Below are 12970 nucleotides of genomic sequence, written 5' to 3'. Positions count from 1 at the left end.
TTTCCTGCCTCAGCCTCCTGAGTAGCTGGGATTATAGGCGTGTGCCACCACGCCTGACTAATTTTTGTATTTTTAGTAGAGACACGGTTTCATTGTGTTAGTTAGGCTCCTCTCAAACTCTTGACCTCATGATCCGCCCACCTCAGCCTCCCAAAGTGCTGGGATTACAGACGTGAGCCACCATGCCCGGCCTGTCCTGTGTTCTTAGGCTAGATGTTTTCCATCTCTGTCTCCACAATATTTGTACTCCACGGATTCCCTGAATCTGAGGTGTCTTCTCCGTCAAGACTGGGGAGAAGTTGAAAACAAGTGGAAAGATTGCAGTGCTCAGTTTACTTGCACACTTGAACAAAGGGATTTAAATACATTATCTTAGACAAAAGTTCTAGGTGCTTAGGGTTAGTAGGCAAGGCATCGAGATGCTCTGCAGGGCTTTCATTTCATTGTGTTACCAGTCAACATACATTCTTAACTTCCCTCAGAAAATTGCCTGAGTTTATTAACTTAGAGCTGTGAATTTAATGCAGGTGTGTCTGATTCCGACCCCAAAATAGCACATGGCTGCGTAGCCCAAGCTACAGTACCCTTACCTGGACTGGTAATAGCTAGCTTTCTTAGTGTCCTGCTTACTCCAGCTACTAAGAATGAAGTGGAATGGTGTAACAGCATTCCACTTCATTCGTAGCCAGGGTAAAGCTTTTTTAACAAACTGATTTTTGACTCAGTTTCAAAGCCCTTAACTGACAAATTGTGGCATATCTATACTATGAAATAGTATCCCACGATGAAAAAGAATTGACTACTGCAAAATGCAACAACGGACCAATCTCAAACATGCTCAGCCAGACACAAGCACATACTAGGTGGTTCTGTTTATGTGAAATTGAAAATAAACCAGTGCCAGATGAATGATTGCTTGGGACCAGTAATTGGGGGCTGGAAGATTGCCTGAGAAGAGGTGGTGTTTGTACCTAGATATATTTGTCAGAACTGAACCGTACACTTAAAACCGATGCATTGCAAAACTGGTACCCTTAAGCCATTGATGGCTACTTCATTTCCTGTGAAGACCTGGTCAAGAACATTGCCTGTTTTCACCCTTATCTCTTGCCACACTCTCCCTGGCTAACCCTGCCAGTCGCCTAGCCTTTTTCCACTGGAGACACTTTGCATTTTTTACCTGGAATATTCCTTTGCATGGCTATCTCCTGTCTTCGGGTCTGGGCCTAAATGTTACCAAGAGGTCTTCTGGCTTCTCTATCTCCTGTACTGTTCATCTCATCCCACTGGTTTCTCTCAAAGCACTGGTAACAAGCCAGCATTTATCTCTTGGTGTATTTGCTTATTGCTCATCTTCCCTAGTGGAGACGAAGTACTTTTTTAGTGCAGGGACCTTGCCTGTCTTTCAGTGAGGGCCCGACACTGTAGGATCTCAATAAATTGTGATTGAACTAGTAAGAAGTGACTACTAAAATAGTGGTATACATTAAGTGTTGTATGAACATGCTAAATCCAGGTAGAACCCATTTAAGATTCAGGCATATGGTAAATAGGTCATATTGGTAAATGGGTACATGAAACGAGACGTGAGGGTGTGAGTGGTGGGGAAAAGAATGTGTAGTATAAAATTGATTTGGAGTCAAAAGACATTCTGACTAGATGCCTCTTCAACTGTAAATTGGAAGTGATCTTGCCTCCCTACTTCATAAAATTGTTCAGAAAGAAATGTGAAAATAACCTGAAAACCATAATTAGGATTATTAGTTAACAGCTAAAATGTTTGGAGTTTTCATTGTGTGCCAGACCCTCATTGAGTACTCACAACTCTGTGAGAGTCGTTACTGTTCTTAGCCATATTTTGTAGAGGAGGAAGCAGAGTCTCAAACCGTTGCTTGCTGGAATTTCTAAGTAAATGTTGGTGACAGTATTCAAATGCACTATCTCTGACTCCTGACTTTATGCTTTTACTCAGAAGTGTTCTCTTGGCTGGACTTTTTGGTCAGTCTAATTTGTTTGATAGTTGAGATTGGCAAATATACTTTTATCTGAGCATTGAAAAATACTGCAAGCATTTTAGATAGGGTATAAATAATTATATACCTATTCCATTCACAAGTAATAAAAAATAGTAACAGTACAGAAAATTCGAAGCATGATTCTTAGCCAGGAGATACTTCAAACTAGCAGATGGTAAGCCAAAAACCCCTCTTGACTAGGTTTGTCAATCTTCCTATAAAGCAAGATCAAAGATGGAGGCAATGACTCAGGTCATCGGTGGGAGAATTTCTATCCATTTCTATTTATGGTTCGTCATTGCATCCTATCTTGGGATCGGTTCATTTTCTCCAAAACTTGGGAAGTTACGAGTAACTTTGCAAGTCCAGCTCTGGCAATCAGAATGTCTAAGTAAATTCAGCTCAAAAGCTTCATGCAGGAATTTTCGCCATCACTCAGCACCTGGTTTTGAAAAGGTTTTCTGCACTTGTGTCCAGTGTTGAAACAGAGGCTGTTTAAAATAGCCTCAGCTTTGAAAGGGAACTTAAAATAGCTTTCAAGGAGGCCTGATATTTGGAACAATTACCAATATTTTATATTCATGGCTTCAGGAAATAGCACTGTTCGACAGTCCTACCTCAGTTTATGCTCTAGTGGACCATCAACCATTGCCAACGCAAGGAGGCTTTAACCAAACAGTCCAGATTCCTGAGTTTTGGTTGAGGCTGTACTCCAATGTCTTTCTCACTGACCTATTTTCCTTAGCATCAGGCCTAAGCAGAGCTTGGCTGCCACCGGCTCTAGACAGTGAGGCAGGTGCGTGACAAGAACATCTACGTTTTGAGGTTGGTGGGAAGGACAGGACTTATGCCTCTGGAAGGGGCGGAGGCGGTAAGAACCAGTGTCCTGAATGGGACCCTGGTTAAAGGAACGAAGCTGCATAGTATGCAAACGGAGGCAAGTCTCAGCCCGGTTTTGGGAGGAGGCCGGAAGAGGGCCTCAGCGTGGTCGCTGACCAGAGTCCTGCTGGCTACTCCCCGGCGTGCAGCCGTCCGTGCTGGGGTTGCAGTGACGTCTCGGGGCCGCTTGGTGGTAGCCGTGTGTTTCCAAAGCTGGCTCGCCTACGGGAGAGCCCAGCTGGGATCCGGTGAACCGATCCCAGAGCCCCGGAGGCAGCAAGGGGTGGGAAGGAGAGACGCCCCGGAGCCCCCTTCGCAGCGGCAGGGACGTAAGAAGAGAAAGGGGGCTCACTTAAGTGTGTAGCCAGTCAAGAGGGTGGCTGGGAAACTCCACGATCGCAGAGCGGGTAAAAGCGACCCCCATTCAGTGGAGCCGCCCCGGGGCTGGGTCTGACCCGCTCCCTCTCGGCTCCCCACTCGAGCGCTGGTGAGTGCGACTAGCGAATATGGGCAGGTGAGGACGCTCCGTACCTAACTGCTTTCTTGGGGAGCATCGCCTGCCCAATTTGAGCAACGTTTGCGCGGAGGAAGCGGGTCACTGCGTTCGGGAGCAGAGCTCCGACGGCTTCCAGTGCTCACCAGCTTCAGTTGCGTGGGTCCTGCCCCTTCGGAGCTGCCGGTTCCGTCGCCGAGAGTCTGAGCGCCTCCCCTCCAACCCCGAGCCGCCAGGAGAAGGAGGAGGAGGCGGCAGCGAGAGGCCGCGGCAGGCAGGCGAGCAGGCAGGGCCGCCTTTGATGTGGGCTGGGCGCACCCAGGCGAGCTGAGCGCCCGTCCGGCCGCGCCCCGAGGGGGGAGCCCCCAGGCCCCGCATCCTCATTGTGCCGGCTCTGGCCCGGGCCCGCCCCCGGCCCCCCGCCCCCTCGCCGCCCGCGCGTAGAAAACGCCCCGGCCGCCGCCAGTGGTGGGAGGCGGCGATGCGCACGGCCGGAGAGACGCGGAGGAGGAGACATGAGCCGACGGGCGCCCAGACGGAGCGGCCGTGACGCTTTCGTGCTGCAGCCGCGCGCCCCGACCCCGGAGCGCTGACCCCTGGTCTCACGCAGCTCCGCGCCCGGGCCGGAGAGTGCAACCCGGCTTCCAGCCACGCCGCGCATGCTGTCCCCGAACTGAGCCGGGAAGCCAGCCTCCCACGGACGCCCGGACGGCCGGACGGCCAGCTGTGAGCAAGCTTCCCCGCACCGGCCAGGCGCCTCCTGCACAGCGGCTGCCGCCCCGCAGCCCCTGCGCCAGCCCGGAGGGCGCAGCGCTCGGGAGGAGCCGCGCGGGGCGCTGATGCCGCAGGGCGCGCCGCGGAGCGCCCCGGAGCAGCAGAGTCTGCAGCAGCAGCAGCCGGCGAGGAGGGAGCAGCAGCAGCGGCGGCGGCGGCGGCGGCGGCGGCGGAGGCGCCCGGTCCCGGCCGCGCGGAGCGGACATGTGCAGGCTGGGCTAGGAGCCGCCGCCTCCCTCCCGCTCAGCGATGTATTCAGCGCCCTCCGCCTGCACTTGCCTGTAAGCGCCCGCGCGCGGGGCTGCCCACCCTGCCTGGCCGTCTGTCCGTGTGCCTGTGCCCTGTGCCTCTGTCTACCCGCCCGTCCGTTCGCTTGACTATTCGACTGCGTGTCTGTCTGTCCGTGCGCCCCCCTCCTCAGGTCCCACTGACCGCTTCTCCATTTGTTTCCCGCAGGTGTTTACACTTCCTGCTGCTGTGCTTCCAGGTACAGGTACGTGGGCTCCTGACTCTGACCTTCTCCCGCCCCTGCCTCGCGGTACACGCCGACCCCCCTTCCCCGGCCGCGCCCCCTCCCTGTGCCCCACCCCTCCTGGGCGCCGAGCCCAGTGCACCTGTTCCCAGGGCGCGGAAGGGCGGCTCCGCGCGCCCTGCGCCGGCGGGGGACCGGCCAAGGGAAAGGGGCTCTGCCGTGGGGCCCGAGGCGGCGCTGGCTGTCGCGGCCCCTGTCGGCCTCGGCTGGAAGGAGATCCCGCAGAGCCGGCGGGCTCAGCCGCAGCAATATACCCGGCTCGAAGACCCCTGCCCGCAGTCAGCAGGGGTAGGACCTAGGGATTTTCTCTGCCAACCTTCCCTTAACATCACCGCTTCCAAACAAAAAGGCTTTCAGCCGAGTGGATTTCGAGTCCAGGGAGAAAGCTTCAGTTGTAAATTACTCTGGTTTTGAAGGCGCTTGCAGCACTGAGACACACATATAGACACACACGCCCGGGACAAGGGGAACCTCGAGGGCGCCTAGGCTGAGTGGCCGTTGCCCGCGAGGCCGCTCCCGGACGGGCCACGCTCCGCACTCCCTCGCCTAAGGTGGTGCAGCCCTCGTTGGTTCCCCGCCTGCTCCCCGTTCGCTCGCTCTCCGTGAATCAGAAGAGGGCTTGGCGCTCAGCCTGGAAAGCACTTGCTAAAATCTGATCTGTTACTTCAGCAGCTTTCAGACTCGGGAAGGTCTTGGCACACAGACAGTTGGAACGCTCTGGCTTCCAAAGCCGTAGAAATGAAGGAAAAAGGGTTGGGGGGAGGGAGAGAGAAGAGCGAAAAAGGGAGCCGACTTCAGCCCCGATTAGAACCAGACCAGGGCTGCCTCTGCATGTTGGGGGGGGGGGGGGGGGCGGGGGGCAAAGGGAATAGGAAGCGTCAGCTCCCCAAGCCCCCACCCACCTAGTGCTGCAAGGGGCCAGGCCAGGAGGATCTGGACACAGGCCAAAAGAAGGTTGTCTGACCCTTCCCCCTCGGTGGAAGGCAGGTGGCTTTCCGGGATTAGAGAAGATTCTTAGACCTCAGCCTTCTGGATTCAGGAGATCCCCAGAGCAAGCCTTAAGCACAGGAAATTGATGGTTCTCCCGGTTTTCTGGCTCAAGGAGTGTTGTGTGCCTTGAGCACTGCTGCGACTCAGCAGCCTCTCGCAGTGTTTAGCGGTGGTGGGCCTGTTATCTTCCCTCCACACCCAGGAGAGGGTTGTTACCCTCCTGATAGGCACTGAGCTGGGGGCATCCAGCAGGGCTTGGGGATGGAAGGGTGGACGGACTGATGGGTTCTTTCCTCCTGTTGGCCAGGCTGGGGTCCCCAGAGACTCCTTGAATCAATATAACTGGAGTCAGTAACTTAAGACTGGCTGTTTGCCAAAGCAGATGTGACCCTGTGTGGTGATTGGGGCGGGGGTGGGGAACGGCTGGTGTCAAAGAGGGAGGCCAGTGCCAGGCATGGCCTGCCTGGTCTGCAGCTGAGTCCCCAAGCAGAGGGCAGGCCCCGGGGTCACTCCAGGGGGTCTGCTTGTCTGACCTGGGCAAGAGCTCTTTTCCAGAGTTCTGAGCCTGGGGGCAGGAGTGATGAAATGGGCATGGAGTAGCAGCGAGGCCTGCAGACGTGTGGCTCAAGCCTCTGGATGCCTGCTGCTCCTGGTTCTTCTTGAAGTGGGGCCCAGGAGGGGCTGCTGTGTGGTCTTTGTGTTCTCCAGGGGAGCTGGAGGGAGGGAGTGTGGACTCAGCATCCCACCTCCACCTCCTGGCCAGAGCTAGAGCCAGCATCTTGGGAAAGAGCTGGGTGGTCTGGCCTGGTTAGGTCAAGAGGCAGCCTTAGAGCAGGTGAGGGAACCTCCTCTCCCCACCACCTCCACCTTCCCCCTTCCTTCGCCCCTTTGTCCCCACCGGGCTTTCTGCATCCAAAGTGCCATAGGACTGATGTTTGGAGTACCCTTGGAGTGTCAAAGGATGGGATTGTGGGAGGGGGAGGCCCCTGAAACATTGCGCAAAAATGGTGCTCAAATGTGCTGTGTCTGGAAGAGGGTTGTCTGCTCCCCACAGAGTTTCAAAACATCTATGACCCCTAAAGATAAAGAAATGTTATCCTGGGAGTTATGGGCAAGGTTGTCAGGCTTATGTCCCCACTTACACTATAGGAACAAAAGTCAGGTGGCCTTAATGATTGAAATGAGGGGTGGGAGCCACGTGAAGTTAACTGCTAGGAATCTGAGGCCTGCTCCCTGCTGAGGTTTGGGTAGGCTGCACTTAGCGGGTAGCAGTTGAAGCTCCTTTAGGGTGAGCAGGGCCCAGGGAAGCCTCTCTGCATGGAGGGAAGGGCTCAGGGCTTTGCAATCCAGTGGCCTAGGCCTGAACCCCAGCTCCAGCTCCGTCTGTCCCTCTCTGGGTCCCCAGAGTCTTCGCTGCATCATTTGTGAAATGGTTGGTCATGGAGTTAAACTGGTATATGATAGGGGGTGGGGAAGTTTTGCCAGTTCTCATCCACCCAGGAAGGCACACTGTGGCTGCTGGGAAATGGATGTGCCTACACCCTTCCCTCCCCCACCTCAGTGTTTTCCAGGACTGGTCCAGTCTCAGCAGTGGAGTTTCTGGGCCCCTCCTTTCCTCCTATCCATCGCTACCAGGCTCAGAATGGGTCCCTGCCCCCAGCTACGTTTCCATGAGCACATTCAATGCCAGACACCGTCCTGCCCACCCCCAAAGTGGTGAGCCCCACCTTCACCCGCTGGCCACCCTAGGAAGTAGGAAGCTGGGAATTTAATAAAATCCCTTCATCCCTTCTCCACACGACTCGGGACACCGTAGATAGCTCAAATTGGAAGAATTTTAAAAATTTCCGTGGGGAGCAAGCGGCGTGACCAGTAAATTGCTTTTCTGCACTTGGCTGAGCTCTGACAATGACACCGGGCTGGGCCTTTCCCGCAGCTCGGCCGGCACCTGCCTGACATTGTTCCTGCCGCCAGGCTCGGCTAGGTCCTGGCCTTCCCCAGACAGACCAGGCATGACGCAGGCCAGGCCGGGCGGGGTGCGGGGAGGGGGGCATCCCCTGGCCTCTTGTCCCTCCTGCCAGCCCCTTAGCCCCTTGTCCCTCCTGCAGCGCCACTTCCTCTCTCACCACAAGAAGTGTTCAAGTTTGGAAGTTTCCTTCCATGCCCCCTCTCGGCGTGACCACCCCCACACCCAGCCTCCTCAGTGAGGTTTAGACCCTTTCTTTAAGCTGGCTAGGATGGGGAAGCTGGAGACAGTGTCTTTTGGGACAAAAAGAGGATGCGATGCTCTGTTAGTGGATGGCACTTTTTTTTTTTTTTTTGAGCTCTGTCACCCAGGCTGGAGTGCAGTGGCGTGATCTCAGCTTACCGCAACCTCTGTCTTCTGGGTTCAAGTGACTCTCCTCAGCCTCCCAAGTAGCTGGGATTATAGGTACACACCACCATGCTGGGCGAATTTTTGTATTTTTAGTAGAGACAGGGTTTCACCACGTTGGCCAGGCTGGTCTCAAACTCCTGACCTCAGGTGATCTGCCTGCCTTGGCCTCCCAAAGTGCTGAGATTACAGGTGTAAGCCACCCACCTGGCCTTTTAATTTCTTAAAGCAACATCATCCATCCATCCATCCACAGTCAGGTATTCATTCAGCACATGCTTGCTGGGAGCCTGCTTCTTGCTGCCTTGGGAATAAGGTCCGGTCAGTCCCTGGCCTCTAAGAGCTCCCAGTTTAAAGGGAAAAAGTGCCAGATGAACAGAGTCTTGTCTATTCTGCTCCCTCCTCTCCCAGCACTGTGAAGTGGAGTGAGGCAGGCACATACATCTTCCTTCCGTTTAGCAGGGGAAGAAACTGAGTCCGAGGAGCAGTGATTTGCGTGAAGGAAAAAGAAGGTGCTTGTAGAAATTCTAAAGTGTCCCTTACATTGGGAAGCTGGTTCGGTTCTTTCACCCATTCTACAGGGAGGGCAAGGTAAGAGAGGGTAACAATTCTGTTTCACAGACGGAGAAACCAAGGCACAGAATGAGGAAGGGATTTGTTCAGGGTCATAGCTAAGACCCAACATGCTGGATTCAAGATCTTGTATTCTTTCTACCATAGCAGATGGACCTTCTTCTCAAAGAATCCTGAAATTATTCAGAAATAATATTGGTGTGCCCATGGAGTCCTTAGGGACATGCTAGGGATCTGTAGTGAGATTCTCTTTGGATTCTGGTGTAGGGGGGGATGTTGAGAGCCCAGGTAGGCGTCTCTAGGCTTGAGGGTGTCTGACTTGGAGTCTGCAGGTCCTGATCCTCCTGGAATGTGTTGATCTGAGAGGGTCCCAGAGTTAGAGGGGGATACTGGGGGGCTGGGGCCTGGAGAATTCAGCAGTCCTCTTCCAGCCTTTCCCCAGTGAAGGGGGAGGGGGGGGGGGGGGGGGGCAGGGCTCCCCACCAGCATTCCTGAAGCTCGGGAGTGTCACCCGCTCTGAGATAAGGAGGTGGATTTTTAGAATTTCTTGTGATTGGCACGGCCAGTGTCAGCAGGCTTGGGGCAACCCATCAGGGTCACAGATGCAGCCTCTACCTTGCCCTGGGCAGCTCCAAGGACACACTGGACCCCCAAAGGGAGACTAGAGGGGGATTGGGAAGAGATTTCCATTTTCTGCAGGGCCTTTTGGTTCTGACCTAGTCCTCTAGCAGGAGACTTGTGGGTGTGGAAAATTGGGGTGCAGGCACATCAAGCCACCAAAAACAACAACAATATTCATAGTGGCCACCAGGTATAGTGCGCTCACCACATACCAAGTGCTTTTTTTGTTATTGTTGTTGAGATGGAGTCTTGTTCTGTTGCCCAGGCTGGAGTGCAATGGTGCGATCTCGGCTCACTGCAACCTCTGCCTCCCAGGTTCAAGCAATCCTTCTGCCTCAGCCTGCATGCCACCACGTCTGGGTAATTTTTGTGTTTTTGGTAGAGATGGAGTTTAACCATGTTGGCCAGGCTGGTCTTGAACTCTTGACCTCAGGTGATCCACCTCCCTCGGCCTCCCAAAGTGCTGGGATTATAGGCGTGAGCCACCGTGCCCGGCTGCCATGTGCTTTTTTGTTTTGTTTTGTTTTGTTTTTTGAGACGGAGTCTCACCCTGTCACCCAGGCTGGAGTGCAGTGGCGCGATCTCGGCTCACTGCAAGCTCTGCCTCCTAGGTTCACTTCATTCTCCTGCTTCAGCCTCCCGAGTAGCTGGGACTACGGGTGCCCGCCACCACGCCCGGCTAATTTTTTGTATTTTTAGTAGAGACAAGGTTTCACTGTGTTAGCCAGGATGGTCTTGATCTCCTGACCTCGTGATCCTCTTGCCTCGGCCTCCCAAAGTGCTGGGATTACAGGCGTGAGAACTAGGGAATTCTACAGAGGAAGAAAAAGAGAGGCACCGGGGCATAAAGTAACCTGCTATTGGTCACATAGCAAGAGAGAGGCAGAGCTGGATTCAGCTCTGTGTCTGCCCGACTCTAGGACTCAAGCTTACTTGTATGAGGGCTCTGGAGTGTGGCTCTGCCTTCTCTTTGCTATGTGACCTTGGGCAAGTTACTTAACCTCCCTGGGTCTCAGCTTCTGCATGTGTACAATGGGAAAAAGCAACCAAGGAAACCGTCCCTACTGCCTCAGGTAGTTGTGGAGGGACCGTGCATGATCCAAACTCTTGTTTGTAGTCCCAACCAAGCTCCTATGCCTCTTACTCTAGGAGCGTTCCCTTGCCCCCTGCCCGCCCCCAGCAGGTATAGTGAGTCCTTCCCCAGGGCTGCTGTCTTCTCATCACTGTGGGGGGGAGGTGTTGATTTCTCCTTTCTGTGGGTGTGGGCTGCTCTGAGGAACCTCTGTATGCTCATAGCTTTTGCTGTGTCAGCTCTTCTCTAATGCATAGGACCCCATGGCAGTGCATGGAGGGGAGGGCTGGTCTTAGAAGGGGCTTGGGCTGGCCAGGCGCGGTGGCTCAAGCCTGTAATCCCAGCACTTTGGGAGGCTGAGGCGGGCGGATCACGAGGTCAGGAGATCGAGACCATCCTGGCTAACACAGTGAAACCCCGTCTCTACTAAAAAATACAAAAAACTAGCGGGGCTAGGTGGCGGGCGCCTGTAGTCCCAGCTACCCGGGAGGCTGAGGCAGGAGAATGGTGGAAACCCAGGAGGCGGAGCTTGCAGTGAGCTGAGATCTGGCCACTGTACTCCAGCCTGGGTGACAGAGCGAGACTCCGTCTCAAAAAAAAAAAAAAGAAGGGGCTTGGGCCTGCTGTCAGCACTTTGGGCCTGAGCATGGGGATTTGTTCTGAAACCCCAGCAGGTCAGTAGGCTCCTTGGGCTTTGGTCCAGCTTGCTAGCAATGTGTTTGCTCTGATATCTCAGTGGCAAAAGGCCTCAGGCCATTCAAAATGCTGTTATGCCAAGGATGGGGCCAAAGACAAGCCCCATGTGGGCCACAGAGTGGAATCCCTGAATACCTGGGTTCCAGTCCTGGCTCTGGCCTAGGCTCACTGACCTCTCTCTCTGAGCTTTGATTTACACACCTGGGTATCAGTGAGGTGAGGTCAGTGGCTTCTGTGATGCTTGAATACATAGGCTTTGGCATAGGGGAAGCCTAGGTTGAATCCTGGCTGTGCTTCTTGGCAGCTGCTCAGCAAATATTCCTTGACCTTCAATTTTCTACACCTCAGTTTCCCCATCTGTAAAATGAGATCATGAGAAATACCTACTTCTGGCCGGGTGCAGTAGCTCACGCCTATAATCCCAGCACTTTGGGAGGCCAAGATGGGCGGATCACTTGAGGTCAGGAGTTCGAGACCAGCCTGGCCAACATGGTGAAACCCCATGCCTACTAAAAATAACAAAAATTAGCCAGGCTTAATGGGTGCCTGTGATCCCAGCTACTCAGGAGGCTGAGACAGGAGAATCAGTTGAACTCGGGAGGCGGAGGTTGCGGTGAGCCGAGATCACGCCACTGCACTCCAGCCTGGACAACAAGAGCGAAACTCCATCTGAAAAAAAAAAAAAAAAAAAAGAGAAATACCTACTTCTTAAGGGTTATTGTGAGAACTAAGTGGGATATTGCACACAGAGTAGCTAGCACAATGGCAAAACTCTCCATGAATAATTGAGTAAAAGTAATTGTTCAATCAATGATATTGTCTACGTTAGGTACATAACATGCTATGGGGTGCTAGAGAAAGCTCGAAAGGATATGTTCCTTGGATCAGTGACATCAGGCCTCCTCCAGTCTGAGTTGGGAGCACAGGCTTTGGACTTAGTCTGGATTTAATTGCCACTCTACCACTCAAGACTGTGTGGCCTTGGGCAAGGCCCTTAACCTCTCTGAGTCTCCACTTCCTCACCATGGGCAAATTAAGGATACTAATCCCACTCCCCTGGCCTGTTGGTAGAAGTAATTGATGACCAGACATGTAGTAGGCACTTAAATATAGTGTTGCTCATCATCAACAATCCACAAACATTTACGGGACACTTGCTGCATACCTGGGCCTGGACTGGTTTTGAGGAGAATGAAGAAGGTATCCAAGGCTCTTCTTCCATGAAGAGATGGCACATACTTCGGCAGCTCTTGTTTCCCCCAATCCCCATCCCACCTTCTGCCTTGGAATCGCATAGCACCTGGCCACTGTCTTTGATCCAGGGCACTCTGCGGGGCTCACGGGGATGGATGGGGTCCAGGCCCAGCACGCTTCAGTTGGCCGTGCGATTGAGTGATTGGCCGGCCTCTCTGTGACTTACCATTCCTGTAGGCATTAGGACAGAACCTCCCTCCCGGGGTTGCTGGAAGGGTGAGTTTCCCCTGCCCGGGGGATGCACTTGGCATAGCGCCTGGCTCATGATAAGTGTTGAGTAAACGTGAGCTGTGTATCTGCGTTCAACTCTGGGGTGTCTCAAGGCCAGCTTGTCCACCAGCCCACAGGTTCTTGGAAGTCAAAGGGAGGTCTGGCCCCTGCCGCAGGCACCATGGCACCTGGCACAGACCTGGCATGCTGAAAGAATGTTGGGTCAGTCAGTGGAGGTTTGGGGGAGAGGTTCTCTGGTGGTGAGGACCTGGACTGAGTCCCCCCACCAACTCATCTGTGCCAGGGGCTGGGGCACAGCAAGGGCCAGCACCTATCCTAGCCCTTGGAGACTTGAGAGGAACGGGGGGTATATGCTGGAGAGCAAGAGCTCAAGGGTGCAGCGGGGACTCTGATGACAGGCCTGGAACCAGACTCTGGGGCAAGAGGGTCTGGTCTGGGTCGATGCTTCATGTAGATCTTCAAATAA

At 54.1% G+C, this 12970-nt stretch overlaps 1 protein-coding gene across 1 annotated transcript in view; it reads left to right on the top strand.

The window, feature by feature from the left end:
• The first annotated feature begins 3857 nt into the window (after window positions 1–3857).
• FGF18 (fibroblast growth factor 18) overlaps window positions 3858–12970 on the top strand; it is a 37290-nt gene continuing 28177 nt past the window's right edge. The window contains exons 1-2 of the mRNA XM_023218784.2: window positions 3858–4442; window positions 4618–4654. Coding sequence (XP_023074552.1) covers window positions 4411–4442; window positions 4618–4654 — 69 coding nt within the window. The 5' untranslated portion in view covers window positions 3858–4410. The remainder of the gene's footprint in view (window positions 4443–4617; window positions 4655–12970) is intronic.

The sequence above is a fragment of the Piliocolobus tephrosceles genome, chromosome 4 (assembly GCF_002776525.5).
Source record: "Piliocolobus tephrosceles isolate RC106 chromosome 4, ASM277652v3, whole genome shotgun sequence".
In the NCBI taxonomy this organism is placed as follows: Eukaryota; Metazoa; Chordata; class Mammalia; order Primates; family Cercopithecidae; genus Piliocolobus; species Piliocolobus tephrosceles.
The sequence above is the reverse complement of the archived record's forward strand: the minus strand, read 5'-3'. Positions and strand labels throughout refer to the sequence as shown.